Source organism: Hypomesus transpacificus, chromosome 4, assembly GCF_021917145.1.
Source record: "Hypomesus transpacificus isolate Combined female chromosome 4, fHypTra1, whole genome shotgun sequence".
In the NCBI taxonomy this organism is placed as follows: domain Eukaryota; kingdom Metazoa; phylum Chordata; class Actinopteri; order Osmeriformes; family Osmeridae; genus Hypomesus; species Hypomesus transpacificus.
This window is the reverse complement of record NC_061063.1, coordinates 11,334,194-11,357,726: the sequence shown is the minus strand read 5'-3', so window position 1 is coordinate 11,357,726 and position 23,533 is coordinate 11,334,194. Positions and strand designations below refer to the sequence as shown.

The window sequence follows — 23,533 nt, the reverse complement described above, 5'->3', positions numbered from 1 at the left end:
GATATCTGCCTCTTCATTTTGACAAGCTGCAAGCACTGTACTTTCGAGTGGGTAATAGATATGTTTGCGTGTAACTTCAAACACAACACATCAAAAGTTACCGTTAACACATATTTCCTTACCTTATTTCTGCAATCTTAAAATAACTATCTGTACAAACAATATCTGAAAGATAAAAACTCAGCTTTATGCGACAATATAGTGACAACCTCCAGTAATAGTTTCACCTCTAGATGGCAGGATTGGTTTAGAACCTCACGAGGGATTTAAATGGCAAGAACAAAGAAGAAGACGATGAAGCGAAGGAGACCATGTTGAATTAGCAAGAACAAACACAATAGAGACGAATTAATTCGGGTGAATTTAACAATTTAAGTCTTATAGCGAAACGAGTAACTAATCTGCCACACACAGAAGATTAGTTGTAACACCAGCATCGGAGAAAGGTGGGTTTACAGTGTGTTTTGAGCCATTTTAATTAGAAAAAATAAGCTCTCAAACCTGCTTGCTAGCTAGCTAGCTACATAGCTAGGCTAGTTTACTTAGCTAACGCTAGCTAAGCTAGCTAAACGACAACAAACTGGTTTGAGAGTAGGAGCTACCTTATAGCAAATTTAACGCAGGTAGTTCCGCTTGCTGTCAGATTTAATATTTTAAATGCAGACAGCATGTCACTCACATTGAAAGTTTATGTTTACACGCTACATTATTTAATTAGTGTATACACGTCAATCTTGTTTTGTTAGCTCACTTGATTAGCGCACTCTCTTTCGAGGAAGTTGGTAAGATAGCTAAATGTTAGCGGTTACATTATGTTGGTGTATTGCAAAGAGCCTTCCGTTTTCCTCATGTTGCAAATCTGAACACAAAGGGTCGCGTGATGTAGTGAATTGTAACGTGATTTCTTTAAGATTTGCTGGACGGGCTCGATGTAGTTAGGCGACTAGTATAAAATTGGGCCCACTATCAAACAAGCGTCCTAGGGAATTATTCAACTACAGTTACAACATTAGCTCATGGTTGTTAAATCGAATTGCCTTACATTTTGCACGCAGCTAGCTTCCATGTTAGGCGAAAATTGACATGATCATGATGAATGCACGCTTTTAGAGTGCGCGGTCGCGTCTCGCAATGATCATGCTTTTGACAGTTTTCACCATGCTTAAATGAAACTGAAACTGTCACAACAGTTTTTGGAAAGCGCAGAAGGTGCGACTTCTGTTTCAAATTGAACTCTCACACTTTTTGCCATCTTCATATAGCGTTGCAGTAATATAAACGTTTTTATAGTCTTAGTGGCACCTTTATCATTTTTGCATTCATGGAAAAAGGTAGATACTTCGCCCATGTAAACGGAAAATTCTGAAGCGCAAACGTTTATGTGACAGTATTCTCGTGTTTCACGCTCTGTTTACTGTACTAATCTCTTGTTCTCCATGTCTTCCTTCCATTTGGCACAGGTTTGGTTTGCTGACTGACTGCGGAGGAAACAACCTGCTCAAGCCCTCTCACACTCAACCACACTCTTAAACACACACACACACACACACCGAGAGAGAGCCTGTGGCGTCTGAGAAGTCAGTGGACACCCGGAGCACCGGACAGGAGGAGCCAAAGGCGAACTTAAAAGCGTATGCTTTTGGACTGTAGTACCCTTTGTATATTTTGAACATCAGGAAACGTATTTTTTTTTTCCCCCTCAAGTGGAGATCTATGAAAACAGTGGAAAGCAAATATTGATCAAGGATCGTATGTTTTGAGGGAAATATTTGTATAAAGATTCAAGAACATATTTTCAAGGACAAAGATATTGAGCGTTTCTAAAGGACTCAAAAACATAAGGAAATACTGTTGTTGAAATCGAGAAAGAGAAACTGAAGTTAACTAAGATTATAAAACCTGATTCTATCCCCTCAGTGAAAATTGCCTTAGCTGTTCTATTTCAGGACCTAAACCCCTTGATACTTGTTCACATATAATTTTCTATATTGTGTGCAGGTATTTATGCATATGAATGCAAATTTCTCTTCATTTTGAAGAGCTCTTGTATAAAGACTTATTTTTCCATACGTCAGTCACTCTGTTGTTATAGGGGACCGAACTGAACGTATCTGTGTATATGTAAATACCATAAATTGACTTCTGTTGTCAGAGCTTTGAACAAAACAGAATAGAAGATATGATTTGTTAATGCTTTAATAGACTTTTTCTACTTTTTGGAGAAGCTTATTGAGGAGAAAACTTGTGTGGAGGAAAAAAAAAAAAAAAAAGATTAAAGAAGAAAATAAACAAAAGGAAGAAATGGCGACTGCCAGAACAGAGAGTCTTGGCCCTGTTGTCTTGGGACTAAACAAGCAGAACGGGCAGCTAAGAGGACAGCCCAAACCGGCCTCACCTCAATCAGGACCCCTAGCCATGGGAAAGGTGACAGGGCTCGCTCAGAAAGCTGGAGGTGTGCCCCAGGAGGGAACTGGCATCAGGTTTGGGGATGACTGGAAAAAGAACCTGCAGCTTCCTCCCAAAGACACCAGGGTTCGAACTTCTGTAAGTCATAGTTCCGTCTTTTTTTTTTCTTCTTCTGCCTTCTAAATTCCAAATCTGCCCTTTTCACATCAGTTTCATATATTGTCCTTGTGTAGTCCCTCTAGCATGTTTTAAAAGCACCCAATCGACTGTTTTGTTTCCCAGGACGTGACTTCCACCAAGGGGAATGAGTTTGAGGACTACTGTCTTAAACGAGAGCTACTGATGGGCATCTTTGAGATGGGTTGGGAGAAGCCTTCCCCTATCCAGGTATAGCAGTTAGGATTTGGGGTCCTTTTAGTGTGATCAGGTGTGTGATTGTTCTTTACATTTAGTCATTTAGCAGACGTTCTTATCCAGAGTTACTTACAGTAAGAACCCCCCCCCCCCCCCCCGAGGCAAGTAGGGTGAAGTGCCTTGCCCAGGGACACCGTCATTTTTGCACGTCTGGGAATCGAACCGGCAACCTTTGGATTGGTATCCCGATTCCCTAACCGCTAACCCATGCGTTTGTGGCCCCCCCAGGAGGAGAGCATCCCCATTGCCCTGTCCGGCCGTGACATCCTGGCCAGGGCCAAGAACGGCACTGGGAAGAGCGGTGCTTACCTTATCCCCATGTTGGAGAGAATAGACCTGAAGAAGGATCACATACAAGGTAGAACTAAGTCAAATCCAAATCAGTTCTTTTGTATTTTTTTTTCCATTTTTTTTTTCTTCACTAGCACAAAGGCACAGGTGACTAAGCATGTCTCACAACCGATACTTCACTAGATAAAAGTTTGGATTTAGTTAACACAATCAGTATTTTATAATATCAATACTTTCTCTGAAGAAAGTCTTCCTTGTCTGTTGCACCAAATGCTTTATGGATGTTCCCTCCTCCTTCTTACTGAGTCTTGTTCTCTGTCGGGTCGGTAGCCATGGTGATGGTCCCTACCCGCGAGTTGGCCCTGCAGGTGAGCCAGATCAGCATCCAGATCAGCAAACACCTGGGAGGAGTCAAGGTCATGGCCACAACCGGAGGAACCAACCTGCGAGATGACATCATGCGCCTGGATGAGACCGGTAATAAAAAAAAAATGAGACTGATTTGATTGGACGAGCCTTATCAGAGGAATAGTCTAAGTCAGGGGTGGCTAACCCTGGTCCTCGAGAGCCTCAGTCCTGCATGTTTAAGATGTTTCCCTGCTCCAGCACACCTGATTCAAATGAAGGGTCATTCTCAGGCTTGGGTAACAACCATTCATTTGAATCAGGTGTGCTGGAGAAGGGAAACCTCTAAAACATGCAGGACTGAGGCTCTCGAGGACCAGGGTTGACCACCCCTGGTCTAAGTGAATTACAGGATTGCAGGGCTTAGTTACGGAATACGGATTTCTTTACGAGGATGTCGGAGGGGGTTGTTGCAGATGTGATCAGTTAGCAGCTTGTTTCCACCGAGTTTGTCATCCTTCTGCCTGCGCTCTCTCGTCCACTCTCACAGTGCATGTGGTCATAGCCACGCCCGGCAGGATCCTGGACTTGATAAAGAAGGGTGTGGCCAAAGTGGACAGAGTCCAGATGATGGTGATGGATGAGGTAAGGGAAGAAACGGGAGGAATTCAGTAACCAGACAATATTCACAGTATATATCTAGGGAATTGATTCCCCACCGTGCCAAATGACGTTGTGTCCTTGGGCAAGGCATTTCACCTTACTTGCCTCGGGGATTCGGAATGTCCCTGTACTTCCTGTAAGTCACTCTGGATAAGAGCGTCTGCTAAATGACTAAATGTAAATATTTCCATTGAATTAGACCCACCAGCTACCTCATATTTAACCATGATGGGCCTTGAATTAAGATGCTGCACCCTATCCAAGGCCCAAGCATGTCTACATCAAATATATTTTCCCCCCCACTCTTCCTTTCAGGCAGATAAGCTGCTGTCTCAGGACTTTGTGGTGCTTATCGAAGATATCATCAGCTTCCTGGCTAAGAACCGGCAGATTCTGCTCTACTCTGCCACCTTCCCCATGAGCGTGCAGAAGTTCATGGTGAGCACAGGACAAGTGTCCCAAAGAATCTGTGTGCGAACCAATAGGAACCCTTTTGTGTTTGTAAATGACGCAAATCTTGTTCTGTACCACCTATCATCGTGTTACTCCCGGACTAGGCTAAGCACCTTCAGAAGCCCTATGAGATCAACCTGATGGAGGAGCTGACTCTGAAGGGTATCACCCAGTACTACGCCTACGTCACAGAGCGTCAGAAAGTTCACTGCCTCAACACGCTCTTCTCCAGGGTAAGGCCATTCACCCCGCCACAGTGTGTCCGGCTTGGTAGATAAGGCCAGCTCACACTGCCCCCAACAACGTCCAACAAACACTAAATATTCTGTTGTTGGGTTTAGAATGTCTGGAAAGATAAGTGTCTTTTTCACACTGCTCCAACAAACAAGCATATCACACCAAACCACCAGAACCAACTGTTGGCGGTTGTTACAGTGCATGTTTTAAAGTATGTCTTACCATTTATGTTGGATCCTCCCAAATCAGACCCTGAGAATGGTGTGTAACACATTTTCTCCTGTTTGGTCTTTGTCTTACAGCTGCAGATCAATCAGTCCATCATTTTTTGCAACTCCACCCAGCGAGTTGAGCTCCTAGCCAAGAAGATCACCCAGCTAGGTTACTCCTGCTTCTACATCCACGCCAAGATGATGCAGGAGTACAGGAACCGTGTTTTCCACGACTTCAGAAACGGGCTTTGCAGAAATCTGGTCTGCACAGGTGTGTATGCCACTGCATTTGGGCGTAGCCAATCAGCTTTAGCATAGAAGACTTGCTACTATATAGTAGACATGTATATCTTGGATGTAATATGTTGAACCTGTCTTTGTTTGAAAATGATGTGGTTTACGGAGTGTAGAGCAATATGATTGTAGCTCTACATTGCTGTCTGAGTAGCATCACATTTTCTGGGTTTCATCCAACAGATTTGTTCACCAGAGGTATTGACATTCAGGCGGTCAACGTCGTCATCAACTTTGACTTCCCCAAGAACGCCGAGACGTACCTTCATCGCATTGGCAGATCTGGTACGTGGACTGACGCATCTCTGTTTCAGCTGCCGACCTTTATAGCTACAACTGCATGACATCATAGTCCATTCCCAGTGTAGATCTACATTTCAAAGATGGCCTTCGTACTGTTAAAAAAACTATTGTTTTACTCCAATCTAAACCTAGTTCACACTGCCCAAACAAACACCAATAGCCAACAGTTGTTGGGTTCGGTTGCACACACACCATTTCTCATGAAGACTGTCTTGTCCCCTTTTCCACTCACTCACTCTCTCCATCTCAGGGCGGTTTGGTCATCTGGGCCTGGCCATTAACTTGATCACCTCGGAGGACCGCTTTAACCTGAAGTCCATCGAGGACCAGCTGGTGACCGATATCAAGCCCATCCCCGGCAGCATCGACAAGAGCCTGTACGTGGCCGAGTTCCACACCTCCAACCCAGACTGTGAGGTGGAGGAGGTGGAGGAGAAGGCCGGTCGGCAGCAAGGGGAACCCTAAGCCCCTAATCCAGTGAGTCCCTCCCGGAGAAGAGCCTACATTTCCCACATTTATTTGCAGTTGTAGTTCTCTTCCTATGTCCCAAAGCAGCTGCTTAGCATTTGCAGAGATGCGATTCGAATAGGATCAGTGTGAATTAAACAATGTTAGTTCCAACCAGCTAAATCACGGGGATTGTTTAGGTCTTCTCCTATTGATTATTCTGTTGAAAACTGTTTCTCATGATCCACAAATACTGCAGGAGGGAGTAAGAGGTTAATTAGCAACCCCTCCTTCCCTCCCCTTGATTCCTGTGTTGTCACCCATCTCACTCTAATCCCTGACATCTTGTCTTTCATCTAGGACAGTAAGACAGAACCAGGCTTTTGTACGAAATCCTGCTCTTGCACACTGGCTTAGGGCACCTCTTCAAATTTCATGGATGTCAAGGATTTTATGTTTGAATTTTATAATTTATTTTATTTCACTGAGAGCTGCCCGCAGATTGTTCATTGAAACGTTCCAACCGTTTTGTTTTGCACCGAACTAACTCACCCCATGCACCCTATTTATATATATAGACTTTATAGTCTCTTTAAAGCCATTTTTTTTGTTTCTTTTTTTTTGTACAGCAGATGGTCAGGGGGTACACGTGCTTGTTAAGTTGTTTTTAACCTGTTCTGAATATGTAGCCCTCCCCAGTTTATGGCTAGCAAGTATAAACTAGGTCTATGGATATTAGAGGTGACTTCCACCAGCCATCCTCCATGCTCTCAGTCCTCCCTCTCCAGTTGTCACTCAAGTGCCTTGATTACTCTCACATGCACTCTCATCCATTCATACGTCTGTTTCTCACGACAACCATAATATGAGCACAATTAAGCTAAATAGTGAACCTGGAATTTTCTTTGGTATCCGTTATGCAATTTAATTGTTGTGCGCAGCGATGGGCAGTCTTCTGTCCTTCTTTGAGACGTGCAGTGACCCGGCTCGAGATGATCACTTTTTAGATGTGAACCTTGCAATAAAAAGCATCTTTATTTTGACGTGACTGTTTTCATGTCACTATGGAAACACTCTTAAAGTTGGAGCGAATAGGTATAAATCACCAAAAGACAGACTGCCCATAATAAAGCTATTGATGTTAGTCTAAAATGAAACACAACACAGGATTTATTATATGACCAGGTCACGACCAGTTACTCAACACAAGTATCGTCTAGCTAACTTGAGCCATGGGGCCTGATTTTAACCCTGAACTGGAATTCCATTATTATTTCACAGTGGTGAACATTTTTTATATTACTATTCTCTGGGCTGCAATTTGGTAATATGCACAGGGTTTTGTTAAGGTAACTATAGGTGCTCTGAAGTTTACATGGTGCAGAACAAAAAGGTTGACTCTTTCTTTTCCCCTTCCCCCCCAAACCTTGTGTAAGCCCATTAGGTTAAAGGCCAACATTTTTCCTCAATGTTTTCAGACCCATGTTAACTAGAGGTCTTTGAATGTATTTAAAGCCAATTAATTGTTTTCAGCCCGGTGGTAAATGCCAATCCCTCAAAGCTCTCTGATAATTTTCTTCATCCAAACTCCAGGAGAAAAATTGAGCCATTTTGATAGAATGGATAAGGATTGCAAGGCAATCCTCTTATGTGATTTCATCATACTTCTACTTTCTTGATGTGAGGCCCCGGTTTGTTTGTTTTATATATATATATATTTTGAGAAAGTATAATATCATTGCCTGGGGGTCGGGTTTTATTTTGAAAGCAAAGTTGTAGCATCTTCAAACTGGCAGCTGTGAACCCTTTTTTTTTTTTTTACCCTCCTTTAAAAAATAAAAAAAAACCTTTGCTAGAGATGAAAGCAGAAAACAAATCGATACATTTGGAGATGTTTCCAAATCATTTTATTGATGATGCTTTGCTGAGCAGGTAGGGGATATTGCTGGTATTTGGGACTTCGGGAACACTTTTGGTGGGTTTGTGAAATCCAAGTCTTCAAGATGTCATGTTGCTTTGGCATCTTGAATTTTTTCCTCTCTCCGGTACTTAAACCTTTACCACAACAACAGTTTTTGTTTTGAAACCCTCATACTTTTAGTTCCAATGTACAGGTTGGACAATTACCATTACCATTGTTTTGCTTTAAGTGCTTGAGAGAATACTAACCTAGCACAGTCATATTGGGGTGCTTTTTCTGATCTTGTAACCTGAGATTATCTTCCATCTTTGTGAGTAAAAAGTATCACATTTATAGAAGAAATTCGGGAACACACCCCAGATTAGCTTGGTCAGTCTTTTTACGAGGTGTTCTGAATCATTTCGAGGAAATGAGGTGCAAATTATTCGTAGTTTACACAAGGCGTTTACAAGTACAAAAAATATTTGCTTCATGGTGGTCAAGAGTCTTTTTTTTTTTATCCTTTTGGTAACTGACTTTCAGGATTTACATTGAAGCAAAACCAAAAAAGTGTTGTGTGTGTGTGAATGAATGACAACGAGTGTGTGAATCAGTTAGGATGCTGTATGTTTCATCAATGTTTTATGTCTTCGATTGTAAGAGTGACATATAATGTCTTAATACTCTTTTTGGGCATTGGCAAATGACTTCCAATTTACTAGTCTCCTCTTGTAACCCGCACCTTGCTAACACAGAACAGGTCAAAGCACTGTGGAGTACAGAATGCATAAATAGTTAAGGGCAGGTTGCTGCATATACACATCTCGGCTCCCATGTCAAGGGTTACCAAGGAGACCAGTTAAAGGGGAGTGTTAAATGTTGATGCAGCTCTTTGTCAGTTGGTGGAGTGTGGATGCTCGTCACAATCGAATACCATGTCTAACTGCATATGTTTGGCTGTTGAGTCGGGTATACCTGTGTGAATGATTATGAATGTGTGAATGGGGGGGTGGGGGGTAACTTTCCTGGTAACCTTCAGGTATGTAGAGTAACCATGTTCACCGCAACCTGTTTAGAACATGAGTAAGAAAAGCTTTCAACGGCGGGGATTGAGGCTGGGTTGGGGTTTAATGTAATGTAGCAATCATAGTATTGCTGCACAAGGTTTGAACAGAATAAAATGAAGACTCCCAAGAAAATCTGAAACCAGAGGGGTCTATTATTCTCATATTGGAGAATTAGTAATTGACAAACAGCGTCTCAAATATTTCCAGGACATTAAATTCCTGGGACGTTATGAGATCTCATGTATCATAATGGACCGAAGACAGTCCAAAGACGTAACACTGAGACAATAGAAGCAGTCTTTTCTCAATTCGAATTTCTTTTTAAAACATGTACAAGTAATCTGAAGTCCTGTTCGCCCGGGATACGCACCCTGTATGTAACAATTGACATACATTTCTGTTGTCACAAAAGGGCGGTTGAGTATAATATCTAGACTTCAGCTCAATCCAGTTTTTGATTTTTTGGGGGGTGGGGGTTTGGGCAGGGGTGTCATGTACACAGCTTTGGTGGCAATTTATCTTATTTGTTGTTTTCAAACCTGTTACGCACCCCAACAACAATTGAGAAACCAAGAACTTGCGTTTATTTACAAAAAAACGTAACCAGAAAGTCCTGAATTTTTCCTTAAACTGACGTAAGCGCCATGTTCAATAGTCAATAAGTATAATAAAGCTATAATTAAAGCATTTTCATGTGGAGGTTTATATATGAATTGAATTTGCTGTTTTGATTGGCATATACTCTAGTATTGTTTTGATTGGCTACTATTACAATACAGGTTTTATGTAATCCTTGTGATTTCTCTGTTTGGCTGTATCCCATCTACTAAAAACTGAAACGATACAGAAGAATACACTCTGTTCTTTAAGTAAATGCAGGCGATCATTGGACTGAATAAATTGAACTGAAATTAAATCTGTGGTGTCTTCGTTTTTCACTTGAGGGGTCCAGAAAGGGCAATACTACCTAACAACTGAAAATAAACACATAACTGGGAATCTGATGGTGAGTTGTGGTTACGGAAAGACTTCACTTCGAATACGGGAGGACAAAAGATTGGAGGATGGTCCGCGCTATTGAATGGAAATGGCTTAATGAACTGTTCCGTGGCTGGTTGACTGTGCACAGACCCTGTCTTACTGACCTTCATAGCTGCACGTTTTCTGCATTCGAACCGTCATGAATTGCAACCAAACTTAGAATGGGTGGTTCCCCCCCCCCCCCCCCCCCCCCCCCCCCCCCCCCCCCCCCACTCTTTACCTCTGAAAACCACAGGCCCACCAATCATTCCATGACAATCATCCTTATCCAATGGAATGCAGGCAGACTCAATTGCTGAAAATGCTGCAAATACGCGTTTAGCTGCTCTTGGAGGCGGGTGCCTAATTGTCCAATCCTATTTAATTCCGCTTGCAAATGACGGCTCTCTGAACCAATATACTGAAAGTAAAGGAGGGGTCAAAACAGGGAAATCAAGTCCTTTCATAGAGTGAATACATGCTGGTTGCGTAGTTCAAGATTGACAGGTGAGTCTGCCAGCCCTCTTGAGGCATGTTATAATTTGTCCAATCCATAACAGTATTTTCTAAGAGTAGGCAGGACTTGCTGATGACTCATGACAGTTTCTTCTTCGTTGGTACTGCCGGGTGGTGAATCGTCCTCTGGAAATCACAACGTGAGTAGCCTGTCTACAATTTTATAACACGAGGTTTAATAGAAAACATGCCGCTTATATATAAAATTGTTACTGTACTTGTTGGTTTGCTTTTAGGTCTGTAACCACACGGTGTGCAACACAAACATTCACATTGACTTGTTAGGGTATTAGACCACTGGAAGATGTCAGCTAGCATGCTAGCGAGCTAGCTGAGTTAGCTAGTTGGTTAGCTAGCCATCTTATTTGCTGCACAGTTAGCAGAGCAGCGAAGCCAGTTTAGCCATGCAATAGCTTAATCTACTTACTAGTCGACTGGCTAGTACTCAACCTAGGGACATTATAACGACCATCGAACATCTAGATTCCTAGCACTGATGGCAAGTTGATGGCTGTCCGATTTTGGAAAGAGCAGTTCAGGATCAATGCCAATGTTACTTGTGTCTAAAGAACAAACATTTGAAAATGACATCGTTTGCCGAATTATCCACGATGACGTCTGGAAATGCATTTTTGGTCACATGCATTGGCTTTAACATACTGTTTTGAAGCGGCACCGCTTCAGTTCTCCAAACCCGTCTCCCGGCATCTTCAACAAAATCTACCTCTTGTTGGTCTGTCCTGTGTTACATTGAGTCCCTAACCTAACAGACTCTTAACATCACCACACCTCTTCCCCGTGAATCCCTCTTTTCAGAATGGGCAGTGTTTTGGCTGCCAGCTCCCCTAACCCACCGCCAGTTTCGGCTGGGGCGGTCCCAGGTGGCCCTGGGCTGACTGTGCCTCCTGGGTTCAGTATGCCCCCAGTGTCACCTGTCCTGCCTGCTGGCAGCTCAGCCTCCGGTCAGCAGGGGGAGTCTGAGCCTCCCCTTCCCAACCCTGGGGCGTTTGAGGAGTGCCACCGCAAGTGCAAAGGTAACCAAAGATGTTTCTGCCATGGCACCGGGGAATATTGGATGGTATTGCTGTGTGTGGGAGGGAAGGGGGGGGGGGGGGGGGGGGGGGGGTATAGGACTGTTGCTGTGTGTGTGGGGGGAACATTTTGGACTGTATTGCTGTGTCTCAGTTGTCTGCCATTTTGGTTTTCAGAGGTTTTCCCCATGCAGATGGAGGGTGTACGGCTTATTGTTAACAAGGGCCTTAGCAATCACTTCCAGGTCAGTAAGGGTCAACACTTCACTGTCATTGGAATCCATGTAATCTTTTCTTGTTTTCATGCTGTGGATTGAACCAATGCTGAGATGATTGACTGATGCATTTGTGTGTTTGTGCTATCTTCCTCGAAAATTAGGTGAATCACACATTAATGCTCAGCACCCTGGGAGAGTCCAGCTATCGCTTCGGGGCCACATACGTGGGCTCTAAACAGATGGGCCCCGCTGAGGTATTCTGGGGACCTCTGACCTCACATTTATATATATATTACACATTTGGTCAGGAATTGTTGTCGTCTAAAAGTGTGATTTTGTCTGCAGTCTTTCCCGGTCATGGTAGGAGACATTGACAACAGCGGGAGCCTCAACGCCCAGGTCATTCATCAGGTCTCCGAGAAACTCCGCTCCAAACTCGCCTTTCAGGTAACGCTTATGATCTTTTGGTTTATTTGTGTTCAGTCTGCCACCACACCAAGGCTTTCCATGGTTAAAACAACAAAACAAAAAAATCTTAAAAGTTGGTAATTCGTGAAGTCATTTTGTTTAGCTGTCAGCTTGAACTTTGGTCGTTTTTGTATTTGCTCCCAGACTCAGCAGCAGAAGTTTATGAACTGGCAGGGGGATTTCGAGTTCCGAGGAGAGGATTTCACTGCTGCCGTTACCATGGGCAACCCAGACGTCCTTGTAGGCTCTGGTTGGTCATCTCTATCCCATAACTCTATTCAAGGCTGTCTGGTTTTTATATCCATTGTGTAACTTGGTCGTTTCACCTCAATTCAAAGCAATCTTACCTCAACTCAAAGCAATATTGAATATTGTGTCTCTCCCACTTTTTCCCAATAGGTATTATAGTATCACACTACCTCCAGTCCATAACCCCGTCTCTGGCCCTGGGAGGAGAGCTAGTTTACCACAGAAGACCGGGAGAGGAGGGTGCTGTCATGTCTCTTGCTGGCAGATACACAGGTAGCTCTGTCCTCTGACAGTACCGGGAAAGATTCATATCACATGAACACAATGAGTCCTCTTTTTTTTTTTCTCTCCTCCAAAAGCTACAGTTGAGATCCTGGTCTATGGTGTAAATTCTGTGTTTTTTCCTCTAGGCAGTAACTTCATTGCTACGCTGACATTAGGAGGAGCAGGGGCACATGCCTCTTATTACCACAAAGCCAATGACCAGGTATCACCTGAGATTCTCTTCATTCTCTTCCTCTTGTTTGCCCTGGAAGCAACTGCTTTGTCTTAGTTTGCAAATGTGTAACTCTATTCATGCTTGTGTGTTCCGTGTCCCACAGTTGCAGGTAGGCGTGGAGTTCGAGGCTAGCACTCGTATGCAGGAAACCAGCGTTTCATTCGGTTACCAGCTCGACGTGCCTAAAGCCAATCTACTCTTCAAAGGTAAGGCTGGATGAACGGTTCTCAAAACACTTTCCCCTCATTAGACGCTTCTCTGTCACTTCCTGTCATCGTATGTGTTTACAGCTGTGTGGTTAACGACGGCTGATTGGTCTCTCCCTCCAGGTTCTGTAGATAGTAACTGGGTGGTTGGGGCGACGCTAGAGAAGAAGCTGATCCCACTGCCCCTCTCCTTAGTCCTGGGAGCCTTCCTTAACCATCGCAAGAACAAGTTCCAGTGCGGTTTCGGTGTTACCATTGGCTAGACGCTCTGCACCGGGGGGGGGGGGGGGTCACACCCCCTGTGAGACTTCACAGAAAAGACAGACAAACGTACCCACGGCAGGCATGTTGAAGGCCCAGGACTCGCTCCTCAGTCTCGTGTTTCCTCAACTTGTCTCCCAAATCTGACTTTGCAAGCTATTAGTTTTTTTGGGGGGGTGGGGGGTGGGTCACATTGCAATAATGTGTCAAGACTATAATAATCAATGGAACAAAATTAAATAAAATTGAGGGCGCATTCATCCGTCTGCCAGTTATAGGACAACGAGGTGACGAGACTGTGACCACAAACATCAGCGACCAACTTGGCGGACAGCTGAACAGGAGGACGTAAAAACAAGTGGTTCCTGGAAAGTCAAATTACAGTTAGTGTGTGTTTAATTTGGTCAGTGCCTGTCCGGTTTAATCTGTCTTTGTTTTGCCTATGTTTTATTCCACACTGTTTTGTACTGTATGGTTTGTCTTGGCATGAAGTGAATGACAAAGTTTGTGCAGTTTCTTCGGTTGGTTCAGTTATGTGATGAGAGCCAGGGAGAATGTCGTGGTTTTCAAGCTGTTTGTCTTTTATTTGTCATCTTCTAATGGTCAATATATATATATTAAACGATATATATTACCTGTATATATCTATTGGAAAAATAATAAATGCCATTTCTTATAAAAATCATTGTCATCTTTAATGCCCAGGGTTGAATACATGAAATTGACAAACACTTGACATTAGAGTTGAAATATGTATATTTATGCACATAAATACTGGATAGGTGAGTAAATTGAAGGAGTTGAGGTTTGGGTTGACAGCTGTTTCATTTGATTTATCTTGTATGGGAGGATGTGGAGAAGTTCTGGTTCTTAACCACTTGTCCAGGTACACTAGATAATGTAATGCAAACATATGTGTAATGTTGCACTTTTTAACTCTACAATGACATCCTCAGTCCAACAGCAGCATTTTAGGCTGTATGTATGATGAAAAACTTGAAATGAGAACTCGTGTCCAGTTCCAGCAACTGTGTTTACTGGCTGCCCTTGGTGAAGGACTCCCAGAGCGAGGCCAGCTGGACTTTCAGGTCCTGGGCGTTGACCTCCAGCTTCTCCAACTGCACTCCGTAGGGAGCCAGACTTTGCTGGATCTCCTGGGTCTTCTGGGCCAGCTGGGTCTGGAAGCTCTGGGTCAGAGGAGCGATGCTGTGCTGGAAGGCCTCCAGGTTCTGCTCCATCTTCTGCTTCAGCTCGTCTGTCTGGGGAACCAGCAGAGACTGCAGCTCCGTCACGCTCTTCTCCAGGCTCTCCTTCAGCTCGTCGCTCTTCTGCAGCAGGCTGGCCTTCAGTTTCTCAGAGTCCACTCCCTCTGCGTAGGCTGCCACCTCCTTCTTCAGCTCCTCCACCTGCCTCTGGATGTCAGTGCTCAGCTCCACGGCGTAGGGCTGCAGCTGGGCCCTCATGGTGATCATGTCCTGCTCCAGGCGGCCCTTCAGCAGCTCAGCCTCCTGGGTGAGCTTAGCCAGCAGATCCTGAGTCAGGGGGGTCACCTGACCCTGCAGGGCCACACTGTACTGGTTGACAGCAGCAGCACTCTCAGAGATCCTGGCGCTGTGGAGAGAGAGAGAGATAGAGACAAAGACAGAGAGAGAGAGATATAGGTAGAGGGAGAGAGATACAGAGAGTAGGAAAGAGACATAGAGAGCGTTCAATCCAGTGTTGAGGACATGCCTCTAGCTGTGGTTATGATGCTGTGGAGGTTGGTCTACAGTGAGACTTACTTGAACTCCTGGCCCAGCTCAGACTGCTTGATCTTCTGCAGGGTGTCTTCAGCAGTGAGGGTCGCCTTGGCAACATAGTCCCAGAATGCATCTTTCACCAAGTCCAGCTTGGCTGGGTCCTGCCACAGAACGTTGGCATGGCAGCCTGGAGGAAAGACAGGTAGAGACAGTTAGTGTAAAGTGTGATCAACTTAACATTAACATCATATCAGGAATACATTTCGAAATGATTGAGGAACTCACCTGTGAAAACAGCCAGGGCTAAAACCACGAGAACCTTCATGATTGATCTTGACTGGTGAGAAAAAAAAATTGATCAATTTAAGAATTATTATATGATTTCAATGACACAGAGTTCTGGACTAATTCTATAAAAATGTAAGCTTGTGTCTTACCTTTGAGATATATTGTGTCTTGTCTCTTGGTCTGTCAGTGAGTGTGTGCTGTCCAGGAATCAAACCTGGCTTTTTATAAGTGCTGTAGTTCCACCGTGAAGGACAAAGTCCGGCACCCAGTGCCATGCTGGTTTATGTTGCTGTCCCTTTCACCGTGACACCTCTCTCACCCCTGACCTGAACCTTTAGGGGGCAGAAAGACAGAAAGAATCAGATTTTTAACATTCATGTAATAAATACAACTTTACTTCGACACAAAGTACTTGAAAGTTATTAATCTGTGCAAGTGATCTAGCTTTGGGCGTGTGAGAGTGGGCAAACAATCATGTAAAAAATGACACATTCCTGGTGGATTAAATTGCCACTTGACAAGACAAAGTTCCCTTTAGGTGACTTTACAGCTTACTTGCTGTTAAGAGTTTGAGACGTCGAAACTGTATCATTTTCCTTTAACTGTACACAGACAAATGATACCATCTGTTACACACGGATGGTACTTTTCCACCCCTCACATGCATACAGATACGAGGATAACGTTATCCATTCAAGCTGTATCAGTCAGTTAAGGTAACATCGGCTTTAAGTCACTGTAGTACAGCACTGTGCTGAATGTGTTGAACTTTGACTCTACGGTCCAACCCAACCCAGTGTAGAGAATCTTGGAGAGTAGTTTTTTTTTTTTTTACATATACTGTATAGTTACACAAGTGACCATATAGGACCTCCAGCTGTCTTGAGAAGTCATCGATCACCTCATAGATCCATATGCCGTGGCAACCTTCCAGTTTCCTGTCTTTCAGTGTATGTGACACAAAAACAACCTTCCAGTTTCCTGTCTTTCAGTGTATGTGGCACAAAAACAACCTTCCAGTTTCCTGTCTTTCAGTGTATGTGGCACAAAAACAACCTTCCAGTTTCCTGTCTTTCAGTGTATGTGGCACAAAAACAACCTTCCAGTTTCCTGTCTTTCAGTGTATGTGGCACAAAAACAACCTTCCAGTTTCCTGTCTTTCAGTGTATGTGGCACAAAAACAACCTTCCAGTTTCCTGTCTTTCAGTGTATGTGGCACAAAAACAACCTTCCAGTTTCCTGTCTTTCAGTGTATGTGGCACAAAAACAACCTTCCAGTTTCCTGTCTTTCAGTGTATGTGGCACAAAAACAACCTTCCAGTTTCCTGTCTTTCAGTGTATGTGGCACAAAAACAACCTTCCAGTTTCCTGTCTTTCAGTGTATGTGGCACAAAAACAACCTTCCAGTTTCCTGTCTTTCAGTGTATGTGGCACAAAAACAACCTTCCAGTTTCCTGTCTTTCAGTGTATGTGGCACAAAAACAACCTTCCAGTTTCCTGTCTTTCAGTGTATGTGGCACAAAAACAACCTTCCAGTTTCCTGTCTTTCAGTGTATGTGGCACAAAAACAACCTTCCAGTTTCCTGTCTTTCAGTGTATGTGGCACAAAAACAAACAAAAAACCACCACATCTGAATCATGAAACATGTGTTGACTCATTGGGTTGCTATTATTTATGAGTGTAAGATGTTGTTGTTGTATGAGGTTTGAATAGGATACAGTCTTGATGAAAGCTGATGGTGTTGGGTGAGTCCTGGTGGCTTACAGGGTACAGCGCGTACCATTTAAGCTAAGGCAATGCCGCAAGGAACTTGGGTTCCATTTCAGTCCGGGTCATTTCCAGCACGTCAGTCCCTCTCTCTCTCTTACAACCTTTCCTTTCTCTGTCACTATCCAAATAAATCAAGCAGACAATGAATCAACAGTAACTTTAAAGAAAAACAAAACATGACAGTATAGACAAGCTGGTGGTGACGGGGAGGGACATTTGAACAAGATAAAATACTTGAGACGATACATTCCACAACAGATCACATCAGAGGTAATGCAATCACTCTTCAGGGCATTGATCTGTGACCTTTTACCTCCTGTCTACAATACTTGTCCCTTTTACCTTTTTCTTTGCTGCGATTTGTTGATCTGAGATATGGTGGAATGACATACACACGATTTGACTAGGATACACAAAAAACTGTTTGTCTATTCAAGGTAAAACACATCTGCACAACTGCAGGCAATGCAATCTGAGCATTATTCGAAGACCTCCTGATCTTTGACAATGACTCAAATTGTTTGTGTCACCGAGTCCTGGAGCTTTGACTAATAGGATGTGATGTGGAGGCAGGGGGGACAGGGGTGACAGAGGGACAAACAGCAAGGCACTCACTCCTGGACTTTGTATCCATCTGCTTCTCCCAGCTTCTTATAAATATCCAGCAACAACCTTTACACACCACTCCAAGCACCTGGCGTAGACAAGACACAGGATCCCTCAACAAGGTAAAAGATGTGCTACATTCTATAGAACAAGTATGGACTGTTTATATTTAAATATTAAGAGAGATGAGTGGTTGTGAATTGAGTGTATTTATTTTCCTCCCAACAGTCAACTGCCATCATGAAGGTTCTCGTGGTTTTAGCCCTGGCTGTTTTCACAGGTGAGTTCCTCAATCATTTCGAAATGTATTCCTGATATGATGTTAATGTTAAGTTGATCACACTTTACACTAACTGTCTCTACCTGTCTTTCCTCCAGGCTGCCATGCCAACGTTCTGTGGCAGGACCCAGCCAAGCTGGACTTGGTGAAAGATGCATTCTGGGACTATGTTGCCAAGGCGACCCTCACTGCTGAAGACACCCTGCAGAAGATCAAGCAGTCTGAGCTGGGCCAGGAATTCAAGTAAGTCTCACTGTAGACCAACCTCCACAGCATCATAACCACAGCTAGAGGCATGTCCTCAACACTGGATTGAACGCTCTCTATGTCTCTTTCCTACTCTCTGTATCTCTCTCTCTCTCCCTCGTTATCTCTCTCTCTGTCTTTGTCTCTCTCTCTATCTCTCTCCACAGTGCCAGGATCTCTGAGAGTGCTGTTGCTGTCAACCAGTACAGTGTGGCCCTGCAGGGTCAGGTGACCCCCCTGACTCAGGATCTGCTGGCTAAGCTCACCCAGGAGGCTGAGCTGCTGAAGGGCCGCCTGGAGCAGGACATGATCACCATGAGGGCCCAGCTGCAGCCCTACGCCGTGGAGCTGAGCACTGACATCCAGAGGCAGGTGGAGGAGCTGAAGAAGGAGGTGGCAGCCTACGCAGAGGGAGTGGACTCTGAGAAACTGAAGGCCAGCCTGCTGCAGAAGAGCGACGAGCTGAAGGAGAGCCTGGAGAAGAGCGTGACGGAGCTGCAGTCTCTGCTGGTTCCCCAGACAGACGAGCTGAAGCAGAAGATGGAGCAGAACCTGGAGGCCTTCCAGCACAGCATCGCTCCTCTGACCCAGAGCTTCCAGACCCAGCTGGCCCAGAAGACCCAGGAGATCCAGCAAAGTCTGGCTCCCTACGGAGTGCAGTTGGAGAAGCTGGAGGTCAACGCCCAGGACCTGAAAGTCCAGCTGGCCTCGCTCTGGGAGTCCTTCACCAAGGGCAGCCAGTAAACACAGTTGCTGGAACTGGACACGAGTTCTCATTTCAAGTTTTCTGTCATATTTTAAAATGCTGCTGTTGGACTGAAGGTGTTATTTTAGGGATGAAAAGTGCAATATTACATAAAAAGTGTACCTGGACAAGTTGTTAAGGTTCCTGGTTAAGAACACAAACAAATCACAAAGAAAACAGTTTTGAACAGTATTATTTATTCTTTTTGTGACTGTGTTCATGTCTCAACGTATTCATGCATGAATAAAAAGTTACATAAAATTCAAATTTGAGTTTCTAATTGTCAACATTCAACTATCATAAACTAGATAAGTTATATTGAAATATTTGTATACATTCCATAGAAGTTTCAACAGAAGTTATACAGAACTTAATAGATGTCATACACAGATGCACGCATAACTGACAGTTGACTTATAGAACTCTAATCTTCCTTGTTTAAAGTACCTCTAGTGACTGATTTCATCAAGTGCGTTTCTACAAGTCATCATGAAAACCAGTCTCACTGGAGACTATTGATTAGATTTCTGAGTGGTTCCAGGAGCTATCAACCACACTGCCATGGAGACACATTGCCATGGAGACACATTACCATGGAGACACATTGCCATGGAGACACCCCCCCCCCCCCCCCCCCCCCCCCCCCCCCCCCCAGTCAGTCACTGGGTCATTTTCTTTTATCTGTCCAGTGCCACGACTGCAGGTCTAAAAATGATTTTCAGCCTTGATGACTCATAACCAAGTTACGTTTACTCTGCATTGCATTCAGCCAGTGATGACCAGAGATGGCAAAAGTACACACATGCTTCACTCAAGAAGAAGTACAAATACTACTAGAAGTAGAGGAAAAAGACTGGTGAAGGTTGAAGTACTGAGTACACTTTTTCACTCAAGATGATGTGAAGAAGTATGGGCATATTTTTAAGGGTCAGATTTTTTGGCCTAGAATTTTATTGCCTCAAATTATTTTGGGTTCAAAATATTTTGGCTTGTTTTTGTATTTATTTTAAAGAGTTGAATTCAAAACCAACAAATTCGGTGGCGTTTAAATGTCAATATTAAGTATTCAATGCCTTTTAAAATTCAAAACATGATGTCACTGATTTGCTTCCATTATAGTGTAATAAGTTCCCATGACTCCCCATCTCTGGTGCTGACTGTTCTAAGTAACATGACCTTTGTTCCAAAGATGAATGACTGCAACACAACAGTCGAGATGGTCATCACACCCCAGTGGCATCTTGCGTAACGCTACATCTCTTCACTGTTTGGACTTTAGCCCCCCCGGACTGCATCTTCCCTACGGATAGCATACAGGAAATACTGTTGAGAGACGCCCACCTTCTCAAATTATTCTTTATCTCATTCAGACAAGGTGGGGCCAGGTGTTTTCATTCAGCTAATTCTGTTGATCATTTCAATTTTTATCTTTGGGTTCTATTTGACTTTCTATTCTACATGAGGGATTGAGGATGAGGATTCTGTATGACTGAGTGGTTAGAGCGTTTGATTCAATTGTGGCAGGTTCAAATCCCTCTGTGCTGTATGTCACTTTGGATGAAAGCATTAGATGAATTGATGCATTATTTAAACAGCCATGACAGGATAATTTAGAAATACCCATGAATCATATATGTATACTGTTATATACTATAACACACTTTTAGTCTCAGTAAGCAGAAACAATTACATTGTTCCTCAGCACACTTTGACCAGAAATGGCCCACAATAATTGACACCATAAATGCAGAAGGTCAGGTGGACTGTGTCCTGTCTAGTGTCTACGTATCTACGTTTATGGGTGGTAATAATAGGGCATGTGAGCCACAAACCCATGCAGATGACATTGATAGGAAAACACTCCGACCGTTGGCCTTTTGGTTTTTAAGATTTACAACAATTGTCAAATAATAATCTATAAACATTAGTCTATTCCTTACATGTTCTACGTGTGATTTTTGAGGCATGTGAACATACCTTCAGTATGATGATATCATCATGTATCATGAATCATGTAATCATGTAAGATAGTTGTAAGTTGTTGGTCTGGTAGCTAACTGTAACACTCGTTTCTCTGCATGAGAAACATGCTCAGTAAAGATGATGTACACATTTGTATTAAATCCAATAATGTAAAATACACTTGATCACATTAAGTCACATGTTGTTTTGTGTCCTTTGATACATTGATAGTGCAGTGAGGAATAAATGTTGATACAGCAATAAAAATGCCACAAATTAAGCAACTTTGGACTTGGATCAGCAAGTCACCTTAATATTGATACAACCAAGGCTGTATAAAAACTCTGGTCAATCGCTCTTACCTTGTCTACTCAACTCCCCAGAGGAAGATCTCTGGTAAGTAAACGCCTCACTTTTAAGTACATTTCATCTTTTTTAAACACCAGTTGTGAGTGTTGGATTCAGACATTTTGGATGGTGGATACTGGATGGCATGTTAGATATTATGTGAGACAAGTGTACTTGTTTAATTCAAAATTATCTGTTTGTGGCGACAGCTGCCCTTACCAAACTCACCATGAAGGTTGTGGCCATCATCTTTGTTTTGGCTGTCTTGTCAGGTGACTTGGTTCATGAGAATTTTACCCCCCCAAAAGTTTTCTGATTAAATTAACTTTTTTTCTCCATTGCTTACAAGTATTAAAAGCCTTTAGTATTTATTTTAAGATACAACAGAAATACCATGCATTTAAAAAAAATATATATATATTTTTTTATACATATACCAGCTTTGACTTTTGATTTGATAAAATCAAAAGTCAAAATTGATAAATTTTGACTGTTTGTCGGTTTGTTCCCGTGTGCTCCCTGCAGGTTGCCACGGACACGTGCTGCCTCAAGATGAGGGTAAAAGTTCCTGGGAAACATCCGTGGACCAGGTCAAGGATTACATCACCGACCTGAACTCCAAGGTTGATGACACAATCAAGCGCATCAGAAGCTCTAAGCTGAACAGGGAACTTGAGTGAGTATTAAATAAGGAGAGAGAACACAGTCTGTATCATCTGTCTGAAAAACAGAACCTACATAAGGAGGCAGATATGGAAGAAGCTATGCGGTCCACATTCTACACTTTGATGCAACATGCCTGTGTGGGCCATTCTTATGCAGACACACATGACTGATGCCAATTATCCCCAAGTGTAAATAAATGTAGTTCCACATTATACATACATAAGTATTATAAAAAGCAACTGCATATATTTCTTTCTCCAGTACTCTACTCACAGACATTGTGGCAGAGCTAAACATCTACAAGACTGACATGGAGACCAAATTGAGGCCCTTTGCCCAGGACACGGCTGAGCGTGTGGGTAGGGACTTGCAGCTCCTGGGAGACAAGCTGAACGCTCACATGATCGAAGCAAGGGACAAGTCAGTCCAGTACACTGAGGAATTTCAGACCATTGTGGAGCACAACGCCAATGATGTCATGAGCAGGGTCAATGCCTACACCCACAAGCTGACTAAACGCCTGTCCAAGGACACGGAGGAGATGAAACAGTGAGTTTCCGATAGTTGCGAGAGCAATGGACTTCATTTTGGACTGATTTTACAGTAAGGTTCCTATTTCAAAGTTATAATGATTCATTGGACTTCGTGGAATGCACTTATTGCAAGGTTTGTGTAAATGTGCCAAAGCTCATGTCTTACTTTCGCTCAGTATGTAGCTATAATGATAATAATAATAATATAGCTTAACAACAATACATAATGTGCAATACAAATGCATAGTTTAGAAAAAAATTACAAAATCCTCCAACAAATTTTTGTCTTCAGGAAAGTGAACACCTACTTGGAGGAGGTATATTCTCGAGCAGCCCACAGAATGGAGTCAGTGCAGGACCACTTTGAGCCTTACATGAACCAGGCACGGGAGCGCACAGAGGAGAAGTTCGCCGCTCTCAACCAGAGGCTGAAAACCCACATCGACGACGTGAAGGACAAGCTGCAGACTCGCGCCGACAACATCCGCGAGAAGTTAGACACGACCGCTGAGAACCTGCGCACCACCTTCGATGGCAAGATGGAGGAACTCCGCAACTGGTACCAACCGTACGCCACCATGATCCGCGAGAAGTTGGAGAATCCCATCACCGCCTTGTAAAACTAAGGACAAGTTCCCTCGGCGCTTTACCTAGCAAAACCTGACATTTCGGCTGTTATTGCACTCTTGAATAAGGTAATGTTTATGTGGCTGTAAGGCTACATCAAATGTCTGCAATAAACAAATCCACCTTTATTCATATTGCATCCATCTATGAATGTCATCTTCACGAGACACTATTAAAGGACATATGCTTACAAACGATGTGTAGCCTATGATTGTTATTGTT

General features: G+C 43.3%; 5 protein-coding genes across 7 annotated transcripts; 4 read left to right on the top strand and 1 right to left on the bottom strand.

Moving 5' to 3' along the window:
* Positions 1–281: 281 nt before the first annotated feature.
* LOC124467000 (probable ATP-dependent RNA helicase ddx6) lies at positions 282–9,948 on the top strand. Of its 3 annotated transcripts, XM_047019044.1 has the most exons (12): positions 1,059–1,331; positions 1,461–2,544; positions 2,689–2,793; positions 3,049–3,178; positions 3,442–3,588; positions 4,007–4,101; positions 4,435–4,557; positions 4,677–4,805; positions 5,112–5,292; positions 5,499–5,600; positions 5,869–6,095; positions 6,426–9,948. In XM_047019044.1, exons 2-11 carry the CDS (start codon positions 2,302–2,304, stop codon positions 6,081–6,083), a joined length of 1,470 nt encoding a protein of 489 aa, XP_046875000.1. In that variant the 5' UTR covers positions 1,059–1,331; positions 1,461–2,301; the 3' UTR covers positions 6,084–6,095; positions 6,426–9,948. The 3 variants fall into 3 exon arrangements, with proteins under 3 accessions (XP_046874999.1, XP_046875000.1, XP_046874998.1); XM_047019043.1 differs by lacking the exon at positions 1,059–1,331 and adding an exon at positions 282–446 and having other exon boundaries at positions 5,869–9,948; XM_047019042.1 differs by having other exon boundaries at positions 5,869–9,948.
* A 673-nt stretch (positions 9,949–10,621) lies between these two features.
* Positions 10,622–14,182, top strand: tomm40l (translocase of outer mitochondrial membrane 40 homolog, like). The gene is made up of 10 exons (XM_047019835.1): positions 10,622–10,708; positions 11,385–11,602; positions 11,777–11,844; positions 11,979–12,071; positions 12,163–12,264; positions 12,430–12,535; positions 12,685–12,807; positions 12,945–13,021; positions 13,137–13,239; positions 13,363–14,182. Exons 2-10 carry the CDS (start codon positions 11,386–11,388, stop codon positions 13,500–13,502), a joined length of 1,029 nt encoding a protein of 342 aa, XP_046875791.1. The 5' UTR covers positions 10,622–10,708; position 11,385; the 3' UTR covers positions 13,503–14,182.
* Positions 13,946–15,732, bottom strand: LOC124467530 (apolipoprotein A-IV-like). The gene is made up of 4 exons (XM_047019836.1): positions 15,677–15,732; positions 15,525–15,576; positions 15,282–15,426; positions 13,946–15,111 (listed from the first exon to the last, which is right to left on the bottom strand). The coding sequence occupies exons 2-4, from the start codon at positions 15,562–15,564 to the stop codon at positions 14,535–14,537; spliced, it is 762 nt and encodes a 253-aa protein (XP_046875792.1). The 5' UTR covers positions 15,565–15,576; positions 15,677–15,732; the 3' UTR covers positions 13,946–14,534.
* A 2,400-nt stretch (positions 15,733–18,132) lies between these two features.
* LOC124467262 (apolipoprotein A-IV-like) lies at positions 18,133–19,401 on the top strand. Its single transcript, XM_047019477.1, has 3 exons — positions 18,133–18,184; positions 18,283–18,427; positions 18,598–19,401. Exons 1-3 carry the CDS (start codon positions 18,145–18,147, stop codon positions 19,172–19,174), a joined length of 762 nt encoding a protein of 253 aa, XP_046875433.1. The 5' UTR covers positions 18,133–18,144; the 3' UTR covers positions 19,175–19,401.
* A 2,055-nt stretch (positions 19,402–21,456) lies between these two features.
* Positions 21,457–23,505, top strand: LOC124466938 (apolipoprotein Eb-like). Its single transcript, XM_047018917.1, has 5 exons — positions 21,457–21,533; positions 21,695–21,757; positions 22,011–22,161; positions 22,413–22,700; positions 22,977–23,505. The coding sequence occupies exons 2-5, from the start codon at positions 21,715–21,717 to the stop codon at positions 23,302–23,304; spliced, it is 810 nt and encodes a 269-aa protein (XP_046874873.1). The 5' UTR covers positions 21,457–21,533; positions 21,695–21,714; the 3' UTR covers positions 23,305–23,505.
* Positions 23,506–23,533: the final 28 nt, after the last annotated feature.

Bases quoted from the DNA above. Each gene is read 5' to 3' on its own strand.
- LOC124467262 (XM_047019477.1), top strand. From the start codon at position 18,145: ATGAAGGTTCTCGTGGTTTTAGCCCTGGCTGTTTTCACAG. The intron at 18,185-18,282 runs GTGAGTTCCTCA...TCTTTCCTCCAG, and splicing joins AGCCCTGGCTGTTTTCACAG to GCTGCCATGCCAACGTTCTG. The intron at 18,428-18,597 runs GTAAGTCTCACT...CTCTCTCCACAG, and splicing joins GAGCTGGGCCAGGAATTCAA to TGCCAGGATCTCTGAGAGTG.
- tomm40l (XM_047019835.1), top strand. From the start codon at position 11,386: ATGGGCAGTGTTTTGGCTGCCAGCTCCCCTAACCCACCGCCAGTTTCG. The intron at 12,808-12,944 runs GTAGCTCTGTCC...TTTTTCCTCTAG, and splicing joins TCTTGCTGGCAGATACACAG to GCAGTAACTTCATTGCTACG. The intron at 13,240-13,362 runs GTAAGGCTGGAT...CTCTCCCTCCAG, and splicing joins AGCCAATCTACTCTTCAAAG to GTTCTGTAGATAGTAACTGG.
- LOC124467000 (XM_047019043.1), top strand. From the start codon at position 2,302: ATGGCGACTGCCAGAACAGAGAGTCTTGGCCCTGTTGTCTTGGGACTA. The intron at 2,545-2,688 runs GTAAGTCATAGT...TTTGTTTCCCAG, and splicing joins ACACCAGGGTTCGAACTTCT to GACGTGACTTCCACCAAGGG. The intron at 4,806-5,111 runs GTAAGGCCATTC...TTTGTCTTACAG, and splicing joins TCAACACGCTCTTCTCCAGG to CTGCAGATCAATCAGTCCAT.
- LOC124467530 (XM_047019836.1), bottom strand. From the start codon at position 15,564: ATGAAGGTTCTCGTGGTTTTAGCCCTGGCTGTTTTCACAG. The intron at 15,427-15,524 runs GTGAGTTCCTCA...TCTTTCCTCCAG, and splicing joins AGCCCTGGCTGTTTTCACAG to GCTGCCATGCCAACGTTCTG. The intron at 15,112-15,281 runs GTAAGTCTCACT...CTCTCTCCACAG, and splicing joins GAGCTGGGCCAGGAGTTCAA to CGCCAGGATCTCTGAGAGTG.
- LOC124466938 (XM_047018917.1), top strand. From the start codon at position 21,715: ATGAAGGTTGTGGCCATCATCTTTGTTTTGGCTGTCTTGTCAG. The intron at 22,162-22,412 runs GTGAGTATTAAA...TTCTTTCTCCAG, and splicing joins AAGCTGAACAGGGAACTTGA to TACTCTACTCACAGACATTG. The intron at 22,701-22,976 runs GTGAGTTTCCGA...TTTTGTCTTCAG, and splicing joins GACACGGAGGAGATGAAACA to GAAAGTGAACACCTACTTGG.